The sequence below is a fragment of the Miniopterus schreibersii genome (genome assembly GCF_964146895.1).
Source record: "Miniopterus schreibersii genome assembly, chromosome: 7".
NCBI classification, from domain to species: Eukaryota; Metazoa; Chordata; class Mammalia; order Chiroptera; family Miniopteridae; genus Miniopterus; species Miniopterus schreibersii.
The window spans coordinates 71,327,582-71,343,839 of NC_138108.1; the positions used below are offsets into that span (position 1 = coordinate 71,327,582).

General features: G+C 48.0%; 1 protein-coding gene across 1 annotated transcript in view; it reads left to right on the forward strand.

The window, feature by feature from the left end:
* Positions 1-16,258, forward strand: part of NCKAP5 (NCK associated protein 5) — a 789,197-nt gene that overhangs the window by 740,164 nt on the left and 32,775 nt on the right. Inside the window, exon 18 of the mRNA XM_081142261.1 lies at positions 1,889-2,021. Within this exon, the coding sequence (XP_080998387.1) occupies positions 1,889-2,021 (133 nt within the window). The remainder of the gene's footprint in view (positions 1-1,888; positions 2,022-16,258) is intronic.

Here is a 16,258-nt window from a genome sequence, read left to right on the forward strand (position 1 = left end):
AGCGAGGCCTGCATCTCTTTCACCTCTCCATTTGTACCGTGGGGCTCCTCAGCCACCTGAGATGGCACACACGGGCCTAAGGAGGAGCTCCCAGCTCAGGGACTCCTCCGTCATCCCTCTGGAGACTTGGCATTCCCATCGCTACCCCTCCCATTTACTGGTGTCAGCTAATTAATTACTTGGCCCACATCAGCCTGTGCACTACTTCTCAACTTGTTCAGGAGCTGGCCCACCTCAGGGTTTTTGGCGGTACCCAGCAGTGAGAGGGTGGGAGGAAGGACATAAGGAGCAACTACCAGAGCTCCCTGCCCTTTTGAGACCCTTCCTGCTCTGTCACCTTGGCTCTCCCAGTCCCTGCATTAGGGAGAAAGCCCTAAAAGAGACCCAGAGTTGAATGGGGAAGTAGTTTAGCAACAAAGGGTGGAATCAGTGGCAAAGAGGTTCGGGCAGTTCCAAGAAAGAGAAAGAATTAGTACTGTTCCCTCTACATGTGCCGGCAGGCACACCCCACCCAACATTTGTATCCCCCAAACCCACATCTCTCTGGGGTCCCCTGCCTCATCATTTCCCACCAGCTCTGCCGTTGGGAATCCTGCCCGTCCTGTAAGAGTCCCTACCGCAACTTGGAACTCAGAGCTCTGCTTCATTGACTGCCGGGGGCGGGGGAGTCTGAAGCAAGAGTTAGCTTCTTATTTCCAGCTCCCAGCACAGTACCTGTTTCCATTAGCTTCTGATGACTAGAGGGATGAAAAGCTGCATCTCTTCATACGCAAAGATTGTCTGGGGTCCTACAGGAACGCTAGGCATGAGGCTGCCCTGGAACCGTAGCCCGTAGACTTGTCACCCTTAATGGACATCATCCTTGCTAGGCTACCAGTATCTCCTTGTAGAGCTCTGGACTCCCAGAGCCTACCACACAGCTTGGCACAGAGTGGACACTCAATAAGCATCTGTTAAAGGGGTGGATGAGTGAGTAGATGAAGAAAAATAAAGAAAATGAATTTATAACCAGAGCTGAAAGAGCTCACATCCTCAAATGTATTTTTATCATTTCTAACCACACGATCCTCTCCCAAACAGACTTGTCCCATACATCTGTGCCGGAGCTGTCAGGGATGTACAGGAATATAGGCTCTGACAGGGAAGTCTACAAATATAAAAGAGGCCCAAACCCCCAGATTCCACCCACGATAGTTGTAGTCCCAGATCCATCCAGTTTTCTGCCTTGTGTTCACGGAGGGAAAACTCATACAGTATCAACCACCTCCACAGTCCCCGAGTGTGGCATGATCACAGCACCAGTCACACCTGGTGGGTCCGATGTGCATGCGCATGTGAGCAAAAGGGAAGACTGAGTCCTGGGCCTGACCTCTGTCGGTAGACTTGAGGATTGTATAGGGTCAGCAACTGTGTCCTTTCAGAGGCTGGAAGAAAAATTATAATTTGCGCAAACATTTATTCTTTTGTCCCCAAGGTTGATCTTCTCATGCCCTCTGATACTTGAAGGCCAGAGATGAGATCAGTTAAATAAGCCATTAAGCTTGGAACAGCAACTCTAATGAGCACTTGAGAAAAATAAGACTCTATAAAGTAGTATACAAAATGCAGCGCAAGTAACACGGGGACTTTCCTATGCCTGGGACAGCGGCCGGCCGTGTGGTCAGCAGCTTTAGCGCAGGCCTGTTCTGCAGCTCTGGTGACTGAGGAGACTGCTAGCTCTGCAGACACAGAGGAGCAGGGCTGCTCCTGGGGTGGCGGGGGAGGGGCAGTGGGAGCGGCATTCTGTGCCCCTGCAACAGCCACCTGTGAACTGTTTCACCTCCTCACAGCATTCTGCCCCAGTCTGATTAGTGCGAATACTCTTAACAGTCTCATATTACTCGTTTAGGACAAGGGACCCAGAATGTGCTCGTACTCTGCCAGCGGTGGCAGTGATAGTGACAGTGACCCGGACTTTGGAGATAATGGTTTTGGAGCTGGAAGGGGCAAGTTAGTGAAAGCGGTGAAGAGCACCACCCCAGGTAACATGCGCCAGCACACGGGACATTGGCTCTGTCTGGGAGGCCGCCGAGCATGCCTTTCGCAGTGCTCGCCTCCACCCCTCCCCGATATCACATCTTAGCTCCACGTCTCCCCTGAGATCTAATTTTCTGGCACGTACAGAAGATTGTCTGTGCACATCAATTTGTTTTCTGGTATAATCTTCATGACATTGCAGTACAGTCTGTAAGGATTTTATTTCCAAATCTGGCATCTCCCAAAAAGTCTCCAACTGAGTTATCTCGGTAATGAAGGAATGACTATAAAGCTGAGTCTGTTCTTGATTACATGCTTTGGCCAGTTAAATCATCCAGTGAGCCACGGATAGAATTCCCAGGCTCTGCCCTCACGTCATGCTGTGCAGCTCTGGACCTGTTTGCCGCGCCATTATGAAGAGGTCTGTTTATAAGCTTAAAACTCCCTCACACTACTTCTATTGGAATCCGAATTGGCAGCAGAAAACACATCATCCCAAGGCATTTAAAAATATGTATATTCAGATGGCATTTCCTTACACACACAAGAGCACAGATGTGCCCCTAACACAAAATGTGATCTGGGGTCTACCTTCCTTCTCATCTATTCTGGATTATCGAATATTCTAATGATGCAATGAAGAAGCATTCTTTTCATACTAATCAACTTTTTTCTCCAATACTAATTTAGCAATTATGTGATGAAACCATGACTTTTTTTAAAGTCATGGTTTCATCAGCCGTGATATGTTATTTTAGAGGAAAACGTAATCTAGCAGCCACGAGCTTTTCCAGTTTCCCAAGAGTCTTGGTGTTTGCGACCTGGGGGTAGGAGCAGCATGTGTGCATAGCTGTTAACCGGGGCCTCTGTTCTGCTCCTTGCTTCCCACCAGCCCTCAAGAGGCAGGACCAGTGGCCGAAGCCTGCCAGGCTCACCAAGAAGGAAGTGCAGACAGCTCTGGCATTTTAGTTAGGTTGTCCCCGTTAGCTCTCTGCGGTTTGTCGGTGTCCCTCTGGTTGTGACAGATAACGGGGAAGGGGAATTCATCATCATGAGGCCTGCTCTGGGAAGACGCCCAGGGCCAGGTCAGCTCCCGGCCCAGGCTCTACCCTCAAAGCCGTCACAGTCCACAGCAAGTAGCCCCACCTCACTGCTCCCTCCAAGAATGACATCCAGGGCCCCTCCAGCTCTGAAACTCCATTCATTTGTTGAACAAATATTCATTGAAAGCCTCCTCCAGGCCAGCTTTCCAGCAATGAGTAAATGGACAAAGGTCCCTCCCTGCCAGACAGTAAAAAATACATACAATCGACTAGAAAACGTACCTAGTTTGTTGAAAAGACATAAGTTCTATGGACAAGGAAAGGAAAGCAGGGTGGCGTGGTGAAAAGACATAAGTCCTATGGACAAGGAAAGGAAAGCAGGGTGGCGTGGAGGGGAGCGGGACTGCTGGGAGAGGAGCTGGGAGGGGCCACGTTAAAGCTCAGCAGCCCCACAAGCCTGGCTGGGAAGGTGACAGCCACGTGGACAGCTGAAGCAGCAGAGGGAGGAGGGCAGGAGGCTGCCTGGGGACGCGTTCTCTGCAGAGGGCAGAGCCAGGGCAAAGCCTTGGGGAGCGGCAGGAGCCAGCGCAGCCCTGGCAGAGGGCAGCTGGAAGCCTGGGACAGGAGCTCAGATGGGGAAGGGCCAGGGCGGGTGACTCGCTCTCATTCCGGGGACTCTGCTTCCTCTCTGAGAGACAAGTGGGAGCCTTTGGACAACCCAGGGAGCCATGTTTTAAAAGGATCACTCTGGCTGCCCTGTTTTAAGGCTTGAAGAAGCAGGGTCACCTAAGAGGCTATTATATCATCCAGGCCAGAGATGTCAGCGGCTGGACCAGACGGTCACAGAGAAAGGAGTGCGCAGCCCTGGCTAAGAGAGCCCTCCTCCTCCTCGGTGACAGCGATGTTCTGTATGTGCACTGTCCACTACCACGGCCACTAGCCACGTGGCCCATAAGCACCTGAAATGCGGTCAGTGCGAATAAGGCACTAAAATTTTCAATTTAACTTTTGCTGTAATTTTTCTAAGAGTTCTCACCTGAGCCATGTCTTGTTGCTCTATTTCACTTTTTTAAATATTTTATTAACTTGAATTTAAATATGAATAGCCACACCTGGCTTGTACCACACAAGGCGTGAGTATGGTCTGATTCCAGATCTAACTGAAAATACAACACAGCGCGCTGCTAGGTTGTAGGCGGGTGGAAGGAAGAGCAGAGTCAGCAGTGGCTCCAGGGTTTGGGTCCTTGGAGGGGTAGTGTTCTGCTGGCTGAAAGTGAGATGCTGAGCTGGGGCTGGGGAGCAGGTTGGTAGTTAACTTTGGACAGGCTAAGTCTGAGGTGCTCATTAAGCAGGTGGAGGTGTGGAGTAGACGGTGGGCTGTGTGTCTGGAGTTGGGCAGATCAGGTCGGGTGTGGAAATGTAAGTCTGAGCGTCAGCCGCGTAGATGGCATTCAAGGTCCTGGATCCAGATGGGATCAGGAGGGGAGGGAGGGGAGATGAAGATGACACAGCATCCTCCCGAAGTCAGAGGCCAGGGAGGAGGGGAAGAGACAGCAGGAGACTGAGCGGGAACAGCAGGGAGGGCTGGGAGCATGTATCTCAGAAGCCAAGGCGTCAGAGAGGAATTCAGGGCTCCAGAGGTGGCTGTTACTAGAAGAGTCACAACCCTCGTATCCGGAGGTCCTGTTTCTCCCTCGGGCAGCAGGCTCCAGTGGGGAGTGGGTAGAAGGAAGTGACAGGGGGAGGAGGGATGCTCTTAAGGCAATTTAAAGACATTTTGTAAAAGGAAACAAGATTAAGACAAAGTGTCTAACTCTGAACGAGGGAGGACTCCGGACATGAGAGCACCTACTTCAGGGTTCGTGGTTTACCGTTGCTTTGTTCAGAAGAGGTGTGCAGAGCACTAGGAGTGATTATTCGATGATGGTGACAGATCCCAGTGAACAGTGAACTCGCTCAACTTCTCCTTTACCTTTGTTCCCCCATCTTCTGAAAATGAAGTGAGCCTCGGCCTCAGTTGCTTCTCTCTCTCTCCTCACTTCGCTCATCCTATGTGAGCAAATCCCTGTTTGAAAGGAACAGCCTTCTTTCATTCTGTTGCTTTCATGGGCAAATGGTGCTTCTTGGGATAAGATGTTGTGTAGACAGAGTAACCCTGGAAGCTGCACAGCCAGTAGGAAGGTCCCTCCCTCTGCTTTTAAAAGTGGACTTGTTGCTGGAGCTCTGTCATCTGCGCACAGTGCACCCTAACCCAACCGGACACTGCTCAGCCCTGGTAGATGCCGCTGCCAGGAAGGAAAAGCCAGTGCAGACAGCTGGCATGGCTGTGGGTGCCTGCTGGCTTCTGAGAAATCCCAGGAAGAGGCATTTAAGGTGGGTGCAGCACCTTTAACTTTTTAGATACTGGCAAAGTTGATCTGAAAAGAACACAGAAACAATTAGTAGAAAAGCACTGAAAGGAGTGCGTGCCTGGGTGTGCAGGGAGGTTTTCTTCCCTGCAGGCCGCGGCTTTGCCCTGCTTTGTCGTGTATGCCTGAGAATGTGATTGCCCATCTCCCCAACCCCTCTTTAAGTAACAAGGTTTTGTAATAGAGGTCCCAACCTGCAGAATGGAATTTGCCAGTAGATCTTGAAGCCTTACTGGATGCTCTCCAAGATAGTTGCTCTTTCTCCAGCGTGTACTCTCTCCCTGGTTCCCTGAAATGTCCCTCAGATAGAGGAGGGCACTTGACAGTAGCCATCTATCCTCCAGGGCTTCTAGGAAATGCACACTCAGGGCCCTGCTTCATCACCCTGCTCCCTCCCCGTCACCCTCTCCCCTTGGCAGCTCCTCATCAGCCACTCACCCTGCCTCAAAGCCTGCCTGGGGGCCCTCCCTTTAAAACAGGGTGCCCTGTGACCCCTCATTCCCTGGTGTCGTGGCCCTCTGGCTTCCCCGAATCATACCAAATGTGGCAAAAGAAACCTGCTATCCAAAACCCTACCTCCGGGCTCATAAAACACTAAAGTAAATATACATCTTTTATTTCAAGGTTGGGTTCCTTAGCTTGACTTTGAAATATGTATTAGAAGTCCAGGTTTTTAGCTCAGAGTCAACAGTGGGAGCAGGATTTAGGAGCTGGGTAGGTGGCCCAGCGGGCAAGGTTGCAGACAGGAGTAATTTTGTGGCTTTGTTTCCACAGACCAACCCACAATAACTTGCCAAGCTGACCATAACAAATATTCCTGCCCCTTCCCTGCGGACAGGGCCTCAGAGAAGGCATGAGCAAGGGACAGAGGTGGAGAGAGAGTGAGCCAGGGGCAGGAACCAGGATGAGGGCAGACTAGGGAATGGCAGAAGTGGGCTCTAAGGAGTCTCACCCCAGCTGACCCTGCTGGACCTGGTTGATAAAAAGTAACATAATCTTTAGCCCAGACGTCTCCCCAAGCTTCCAGTTCATCTGCCAGGCTGCCCATCACTGACCCGGCCAGGTACCTCTAGGCAAAAATCCAAACAGAAGCCTCTCTCTATCTCTCTAGAAACCTCTGCCTCTGGGGTTCTCTGTCTTAACTGGTGGTCTCACCGCTCTCTCAGGAATACAGCCAGCCTTCCAGCCCTCTTTATCCATTGGTTTTGCACCTGCAGATTAAACCAACTGCCCATCGAAAAAAGCCTTTTTTATTGGGAGTCCGTGGATGCGGAGCGCCAACTGCATGCATTGTACTCTGCCATTTTCCATGAGGGACTTGGAACCAATCACTGCGGATACTGAGGGACAACTGTACAAAAGCTTCTCATGAAGCTGGAGTGTTCCTCGACTCTTCCTTCACGTCTATGTGTCCCAAAGTCCTGCCAGCTTCCCTTCCAGATACTTCTCAAATCTGCCCCCTTTCTAGGTCTTCTACCGTGGTGCCCTCATCGGGCCTACACAGCCCCACGTCCTTTCCTCCTTGCTCCAGTCAACCGGCTGCTAGTCCCATCCATGCTGCTACCAAGTGCCGAATCCCATCAGTTCCTCTGCTTAAAAGTCTTTAGGGACTCGCCATGGCCCGCAGACAAGGTCCCATCTCCTCCTCTTGCAAGGTTCACAAAGCCTTCCTGCCTTCATCTTTTTACACCTCCTGTCTTAACTTTAGGCATTATCAAAATGCTCTCTCTGTTCTGAGCACATGATGCTGTCAGGGGTCTCCTTGCTTTCGCTTTTGTGGTCTCGCTTCCCGGAATGGCTTTCAGACCGACACCCTTCTTCTCCAACCTTCCTGTAACTTCTACTTAGTCTTTAAGATTCAGTTCAGACTTCACCTCCTCCAGGAAGTCTTCCCAGATGCTCCTACCTCAGCCATACCCAATTACTTTTCCTTGTCTCCTCTTATAACACACTATATTTAATTCTGCCACTCAGTGCTTGAGATAATACTTGTTTCTTTGCATGTCTGGCTCTCTCATTAGTGCCAAGGTTGTTTCACATTCGTATTCTGCACAGAGAGGGTGGTCTAGCACACCAGAGGTGTAGCAGCTGCTACACAACATCGTAAGTTTTGAATAAAAATGCATCTAACTCACAGGACTGGTTCAGGCCTTGGTTCGCTCCTGTGCGTGATCCATTTGGGCCTTTCCATGTCCAGAGAGAGGAAGATCCAGAGCAGCTACCTACAGAGAGAAATTGAATGAGAACCTTTCTCCTCCGAGGACTGTGCTAGAGAAAGCAGGGGATCTATATTTTCCATTTTTCTCAAGAAAGTGGAATTTGAGCTTACTCTTCAATGATCACTTTTCACAGGGGCTGTTGAATGCACATCGGAACCTTGTTTTGTTTCTTGTAAGTGGCCCCATGCTCCCTGGCTTGATTTTCACCATCTCTGCCCCAACTCGGGGATTCCTGTCACAGTCACTCTCATTGATGAAAGCGCATTATACCCTTGAGACCTGAGAGAAACAAAGGTTCAGAAGCTGTGCTTCTCTGATATTTGATCTTTGAAAATCTCCAAGTTGAACCGGTTAGTTGATAAAAAAGATTGGCCAAAAGAATAAAAGCAAAGCAGAGACTTGATCACTCAGTTAGTTTATGTTGGTTTATCCGTCTCTTGCTCCATGTCCAGGCCAGTGGAGGGCACTGGGCTTGGGGGCCCGGCAGCAACATAGCCCGCTCTCCCGATGCATCTAATCAGACACAGACCATGCGAGAGAGGAGATGGTCTAGCTCCTGAGCTAGACAGTCTAGCTCAGAGTGAGGAGCCAGAATTCCTAATTCCTTTTAGTCTCATAAATTTACTTCAAATTAAACCCCACGAGGGCCCACAGGTCACTGCACTACACAGCTCACTCTTAACAGCAGCCCCTCCCTCCTTAAGCCCTGCCCTCAAAATGCACCAAGCAGGCCAAACAAGCAAAGCTTTGAAACTTGCCTCTGATGATGATCACCTAATCAAGCCCCAATTTCTCTTCATTTGAGGTGATTACATTCAACAAATTACAAAGAGCTGGGGCAGGTGAGTTAAAAACAATTGGTTTTGCAGTAATTAGAAAAACCCAAGGAAAGGATGACTGTGGAACAATATTAAAAGGGACTCTGAAGGATAAGAGCTCCAGTTCCTGGCTGATTCCTCAGCCTGAACATTTAGAGATTCACAACTAATTATGCAGAGATGATGAATTTTGAATTTTAAAACCACTGCCACCCTGCCTTCCCAAGGCCAAGGACTTTGGCTATTAATAGAGAAATCCGATTTTGCTATGTTATGGAGAATTCACATAAAGTTGCATGTATTTTAAAGCGTTCATCTGGCACATGACTTAAAGATGACAAATCTCCGTAATGTGCGAGATCATCATTGGGTTCAACTAAATCCAAACTCATTAGGATCACTCCCAGTTCCCCGGAGAAACCTCCTGTTTAAAATGGACACTACAGGTAAGAGTTATCTTTAGTCCTTCCTGGAACTGCTCTCTTATTAGGTCATTTTAAAGATTTGCTTTATTTTTGACAAGCTCATCCGAGCTCGAGGACAATGGACACCTGCAATAAAACACAAGGGATTCATCTCCTAGCATTACACTTTGCTAGGTGACAAATAGAAAGTACTGACCATGACAAACAAGCAGGCTGCTCGGCGACCCTTACGGGAACCAGGGCCTCAAATTTCTCTGCCACGATTTATCCACCGTCTGAAAACCCACAGTCCTTTCAGCTGTTCGGCTGGGTTTTCACTAGGCCATGGGGGTTTTTAGTTGGGGAGAAGTGTCACACACAATTACAAAACAAAGACCAGAAAAAACCAACACAAAACCTTACTAGCTTCTAAAGATCACATGGTCAAAAGCTAACCATCGCAAAGGACCCGCTGTGCCCTCTGACGGGCTTGGAAAGGAGGCTGCAATGCGACCTGCATTTAATTATTTAAGCTGCATATTGTGAGGCCCTTAAGAAAGCAAATGTCAGGACGGACAGAATGAGATTACCCTCCTGTCAAAAGAGCAGTGTGCGTGGCGAGGCCGTCACTCAATTAAATTGGACTGCGGGATACAGAGCGGGAGGCCAAGTCTGGGACCCTAATAAGACATTTTGGAGGAAAGAGAGCCCCCCCCCCGGAGTTTGTCTCTCTTGGTGGATGTTCCCCCCTCCCTACCCCCACCATTATCTCAGCACCCCCAGGGTTACCCACCTCCAGTTCAAATGTGTTGGAGCCCGAAACATTTAAACAGGAGCTTGTAAAATAGAATTTCAAAGTAAAAAAAAAAGCCTCTGGTTGTTTAGCACGTGGGGGATTAAATGATACCTAGTGCTGTGTAAATTGGAAGTCTGTGGCTGCCAGGGCTAAAGGAGAGCTAGGCAAGGGATCTAAAGCTAAATAATAAACAATGAATTAGATGACTTTTCATTTGTGAAAATGTGTGTGTCCCTCGGCCTCATCAGAGACAGCGGAAAGAAGTGTAAGTTGTTAGGCCTCCAAGGCAGCCCACAGGCCTCTTGGAGGATGACTTTTTTGTAGAGGTCATCCATATTCCAAGGAATACTTCCAGTGTTCACACTGGATCATCTTGCCTCGTGGCTCTCAAACAGGATGACTGTGCCCCCCAGGGGACTTTGGGCAGTGGCTGAAGACATTTTGGGTGGGGGAAACTGCTAAACATCCTATAATGCACAGGGCAGCCCCCGATAACAAAGCACTATCCTACACAAAATGTCAGTAGTGCCCCAAAGAAGCCAAGAGAAGATTAACCTTTAGGCCATCAGACATGTCCGTTGGGAGGGACAAGCTGTCAATATTTGTGACAAATTGTGATAGCAGCCAAATGCTCCCGCCTGCCAGGCAGGCACCCCAGGCCTGGCCCAGCCACCTCCTTGGATGGTTAGGATGCCCTTCCCCCCAGGGGCTTTGAAAGGGAAGCTCGTGCACCTGTCTGGCCTTTCACACTTGGCTGTGACCCTGTCCTGGTGCCTTTGTCCCCATGCTAGGGAGACCGACCCTCTGAAGTGCTGACAGAGCGCAGATTATCTGAGGCTGCTACAGATTCAGTCCCTTATTTGTAGTTCACTTCTGTCTGTGCCCTGAGGAGGTGTGAGTCCTTCACAGGTTTGAGGGTAACCCTAGGACAGTTAATCCTCACACTGCTCCAGTGAAGTAGGTCAAGTGCAGTTAAATAGGACTTAGTTAGCAGGTGTTTGGGTTTCCTTGGGGACTTTAGAGTTTCCTAGCTGGCTAAAAAGCACATTGTGACATTTGGAAAGGGTCCCTTTCCAGAACTACTCCACTTGATAGTTACGACCAGGAAGATTAACATCAGTCTCAGGAACAAAAGTCAATAGAAGGGGTCAATAGAAGGAGGCGTGTTAGAGAAGTGGGGTGAGTGGGGAAGAGAGGGGGCTCGGGATTCAGGCTAAGTCTTCCTAGGAGCAATTACAGTGAGCAACACAAGAATGCCCTGTGCAAATCTGAGGTGCTGGGGGAGAGGAGCCCGTATATCCTAATTATTTAGAGAGCTTTGTCCTCAGATTTCAAGGGTAAAGATAGAGACCATTTCTAACATTTTCCCATTCCAACCACCCCACTCCAACCAGCCCAGAACCTAGAAACAGGCACATCTACTGTGCAAACCAAGCAAATGAGCTCAGGAAAAAAACGGTTTCTTCTAACCCACAACCGGGAATTTTTCCAAGAAAAATGTCAAGCATCCTGCAGTGAATCACACAACTGGCTGCTCTCCGTGTACCTCTTGGAACCCAGGTTCTAGCCCTGGCTCTGGGAATAGACTTTGTGATCCCCGGTGAATACTGTGAGCCTTCCTGAGCCTTAGCTCCCTCTGTCACACAGCGCTCACCTTGCCTTCTCTTGCGGGGTCGCTCAGGTAGGACAGATGTGGTAAGGCTTCCAGCCTGCATAGTGCCAAATAAATATGAGCAGTGTTATGGTAAATGGGCTGAGAGGATCGATTCCTGGAACCTGAGGTTGAGGATATCAGAAGAGGGGAGAGGAACACAGGGACTTTGCCAGCCGGGGTCCAAAACAAGGTGAAGCTAAAGCCTCGAAAGGGAAACCTTCCTCGTGAATCAGCCAGGGTCATACCGTCTCATGGGGGCACGTATCACAGTATCTTACCTGTTGTTGAAATTTAGTCAAAGTGAGAAAGAACTGATTTAAATTTCCCTGAAACCAGCCCAGCAGTGTTCTCCTTCCTTCCTCTTTATTTTCACAATAAGTAGCAGTATCCCAAGCTATCATTCAGCATCGTTTTCAGATTCAATTACACAGGAACCAGAAATACGGTGAGGCTAGGTGACATGGGGGAAAGTTCCATTTTTAATTAGACCTGAAGTTTTATTATAAATGAATGAATCAGTCCACTCTGTAAGGAATTTAATTAGAAAAGGAGACCACATCCTTCCCCTGGTGTTGGCCAGGCTGGCTGTCAGCCTGGTGCAGGCAGAGAGGTTAGTGGTTGGCTCCCAGCGCCTCCCCCCTGCGCCCAGTCAGCTTGCTTCTCTATGGCCCCCCGAGAAGCATCAAGAAGAACGTTTTCTTCCACCCTCATCTTTTTCACCTTTTTTACCCCCCTCCCTCCCCTGTTATCTTGGTTGGTTTGGCCCATCATTGTCACTTTGACCTTTTTTCATCCTGGGATGTCCCCCCAGAAACCTCCGGGTGTCTTCCTGAGTTTGCTAAGGATCCCATGAAAGGAAAGGCCGCAGGGCCAGATGCTTTAGGGAAGAATCAGAGCTATGCTAACATTGTTCTCTGCACCTCAGCGCCCATGACATCTTTGAGACGTGCAGAGGCCCCAGATACCCAACTTGAAGTAAGCATGTGTCTGCTTGGCCACCACATTAGTGATCGTCAGCCAGTGTCTTCCCTCTCCTCTTCTAGCCTGTGCCAAGCTGGGTATCGTCCAGATCCCCCCAGGCCTGATGTTCTGTCACCCCGAACAATTGCTAGAGTGACTTGGATGTCAAGCTTTATGCTTCAGGATTCAGCAGTCTCTGCTATTTGAAGAGATTCTCAGTCTTTCTCAAGTATCATCTAAAATTTTGATTTTATTGTTTGGATCACAGAAGTCTCTCTCCTGTCTCTGTACCCCTAGGCCCATCTAGGTTAACCATTTTTATTTGTTTCTGGTTCATCCTTGCAGTCTTTCTTTGTGCAAACCCAACGAATGCCAATAAATATTTCATGTACAGGACGAAGCATAGTATATACACTGTTCTGCAGCTTGTTTTGTTTCCTTCTGCCCACCAGGATATCCTGGAGCCCATTCCATGTGAGTAGGTAAAAGTCTCCCATGTTCTTTTTCCTGGCTACATTGTGTAGCTGCTCCATTATTGATATAACTAGTCGTCTGTGGAATAGAGCCCCAGAATCTGGAGTGTTGAGTCAGAGTGAACGTATTTTCAGAGGGGTTGTACTGTTTTCACATCCAGCTGCAGTGGCTGACCTGTCCGGTTGCCCAAAGCTTCGGCAACAAGTTTAAGGTCACGCGTTCGTGTTCTGCCAATCTTCCATAGGAGGAATGATTTTCCAGTGCGGTTTGAATTTGATCACCTTTATTAAGAGCGAGGTTGTTTCAATCCATTTAAATGTCATTTGTATTCCTATCTGTGCAAATCATCTGTCAGTGACCTTCACCCAATTTTTTATTGGGTTGTTAGTCTTTTTCATCTCAATTTCTAAGAGCTTTTTAAAACTTAGGAAGATCAGTCCTTTGTTTTTGATATAAACTGTTAATGTTCCCAGTTTTTCATTTGCTTTGGATGTCACTTATGATGTTTTTATAGGGCAGAAGGTTTTATGTTTATATGGTCAAAATCATCAATCTTTTATTTTATGACAAGCCCTTGCCCAGGGATTTAACAAAAAGTTATAAAAATAAAAGCAAAACAAACAAACAAAAACCTACCGCATGCTGCTTCTAGTACCATACAGTTTGAATTTTTGTCCTCATATATGGATCCAACTTTTTATCTAATTTGACTATCCAGTTGTCCCAAGTCACTTTTATTTTAAAGAGATAACGTAGGGAATGGAAGATCAATCAGTTTTTGTTGGTTTGTTTATCAGTTGGTTTGTTTTTATGACCAGCTGTGAAGGAGACAATTTGGTGACTGGGCGAAATGAAAAGACCCCAGTTTCGTCCATTACAATGATTTAACTGCCTAGCCTGGGCCCTTTATCTCCACGTTCTGGCGTTGGTGTCACTCATTTCACCATCGGGCCTAATAGATGAAAAATAATCACAGGAGCCACGCCAGGTACAGGAAACATGCCTTTGTTGCCAAGGGCCTCTGGGCGATTCGTGGAGCTTGCTACCCTCTTGCTGACTGATGTTTGGAGGACTCGTATTGCAGGCCCGAAGGTGTGCAAGGAAAGAAAGTTGGGTGTGGGAGAGAGGGATCTCAGCCCATTTAGGCTAGTGAAACCTCCCCTTTGGCCATGACTGTGAGTAGGCTCAGTCAGTATTTGTTGCAGACTCATCATGAACCATCACTAAGTGCTGTGGGAAATAGAGAGGAAACATGAGACATGGTCCTGCCCACAGAGGGCTTACAGGCTACTTGTAGTGAGAAGAAAAAAACTTTAAAAGCCCCTAACACTACCAGCAACATATAAATAAGTTCCCAAAAGTATGGTACAGAGACCCCCACCCTGCTTCGTGAGTGCCTGCTTACCTCTCTCATAACTCCTTATCTGTGGCTTTACATCATGGCCAAACATAGACTTATTTTCCCATTTCAAGTAGATGAGGTGATTGCAAAGTCAGAACTCTAGATGTAGGCATATGTCCCTCCCCTGTGATGCCATAGTACCCTGGTCTTACCATGGCCACCAAATTGTCGGTATCCTTGTCGGTCTTCCCTGCTTGTTTTTTAATGGCAAGAATCGTGACCTCTTACGCTGGATCTCTGGCACATAGCAAGGGCTTCGTGAATGTGAAAGAGCTGCGGGAATGGACGATCTGTGACTCTGAGACTGAGTGCAGTGGGGTGCCTGGCAAAAGGACTGAAGCAGTCTGGAAGTCAGGGCCTTCTGGGGTGAGCCTTGAAGAATCATGCTTGAGTAGGCATAAAGGAGAAGAGAATTGCTCCTAGGGACACATGAGTGAATGGGAATGAAGAGAGGTGCAGAAGAGGGCAGTGACTTACAGTGGCTGCCCGTCTTCCCCCACCGGCAGTTAGCAGAACAGAAGGTCATGAGATTCAATGAGAGTAATTTATAATATAAAGGTGGTGCCAGCTGGCAGTGGTTGTGATCTATCTGTGCCTGTGAGTTTGAGAGGTGAGCAGAGGACCAGCACAGAACCCAGATGATACCAGGCTTAGACCTGCAGTTACTGCTCCCAGAAGCTTTCCTTAAACTTGAATCTGTCCTAAGACCTCTGTTGAAAAACAACTTGCCTCTCTCTGCTGTTTTTCCCCTTTTTTAGTAACCTAAAGCCTTTGTGTTGAAAGAGAACCTAGAAGTTATCTCGTCTACCTTCCCTTTTCCTGGCAAGTAAGCTGCATGAGGACAGGGATTTGTGTTTACTTGGTTGGCGCCATAGTCTCAGAATCCCTGGCGCTCAGTGTTCATTCGATGAATGAATGAATGAATGAATGAATGAATGAATGAATGAATGAAGAGTCCCCCTTATTCTATTTTTGTTCAGCCTCTGCTTGGACTCCCCTAATGTAGGGATTCACCACATTACTAATTGGGTTATTTCATGGAAAAGAATTGTTTAAAAATTTTTTTCAATTGAGGGAAGAGGAAAGAAGGATCTGGCTGCACCTAGGCTGCACTGTGGCATACCTGGGGAAACATGGTGTTGAGGGATTATGGATAAAGACTACACTCAGGGAGAGTCCAAGAGGGTGGTGGATTAAGTGGAAGCAACACCGATACTCTCCCAGGACAATACTGGAAGTGGGGGGTGGGTGAGGAGGGATTAACCTAAGAACTTATATGCATATATGTATAACCCACGGACACAGACAATAGTGTGGGGAAGGCCTGGAGGGGGGGTTGCAGGGTGGAGGGGATGATCAATGGGGGAAAAGAGGGGACATCTGTAGAATTTTTAACAATAAAGATAAATTAAAACTTTTTTAAAAAGGCTACACTCAGGAGAACAACCTGAAATCCAAAATTCTCTTTGATATCTAACTCGGCATTTGCTGAGAGAGGGAATGAAAGAATGGACTGAATGCATGAATGCATGAATGCATGGGTCAACCAGATGTACTGGGAAATGTTCACGGAGGCTTGAGAGTCAGAGAACCTTGAATTACTATCCAGGATGTGTGGAATCTCTGAACTCCTCTGAGTTCAACTTCCCATCCATCAAATGACAATAATAACACCTAATTGCAGGATTTTAATGAGACAGTGTGTGCAGCATGCTTTTTTAAAAGGTGCCCTTTCAACACTGGCTATTATTATTAATTAATTTACCCAGAAAGGCTCAGTGAGGTGTAGCTCTGGTGTCGAACAGTGACAGAGCCGGGAAGGTTTCTTTGCTTGGACCTAAAGTGTAGTAATGGAAAGTTTTCAGAGGGAAAAGGAAAGCACATAGGGACAGGGGATGCTCATTCTAGGAGCTCCCGGGCCCACCCTTGTCCTCTGTTTATTACTGAGCGACACTCACATGTTTCTGGACGTTTAAGCAACACGGGGACTGGAAGCTTGTTTTACTCACTGCTACATCACCAGTGCCTAGAACGGTGCTAAGCACCCCGGAGGCACCTAATGAA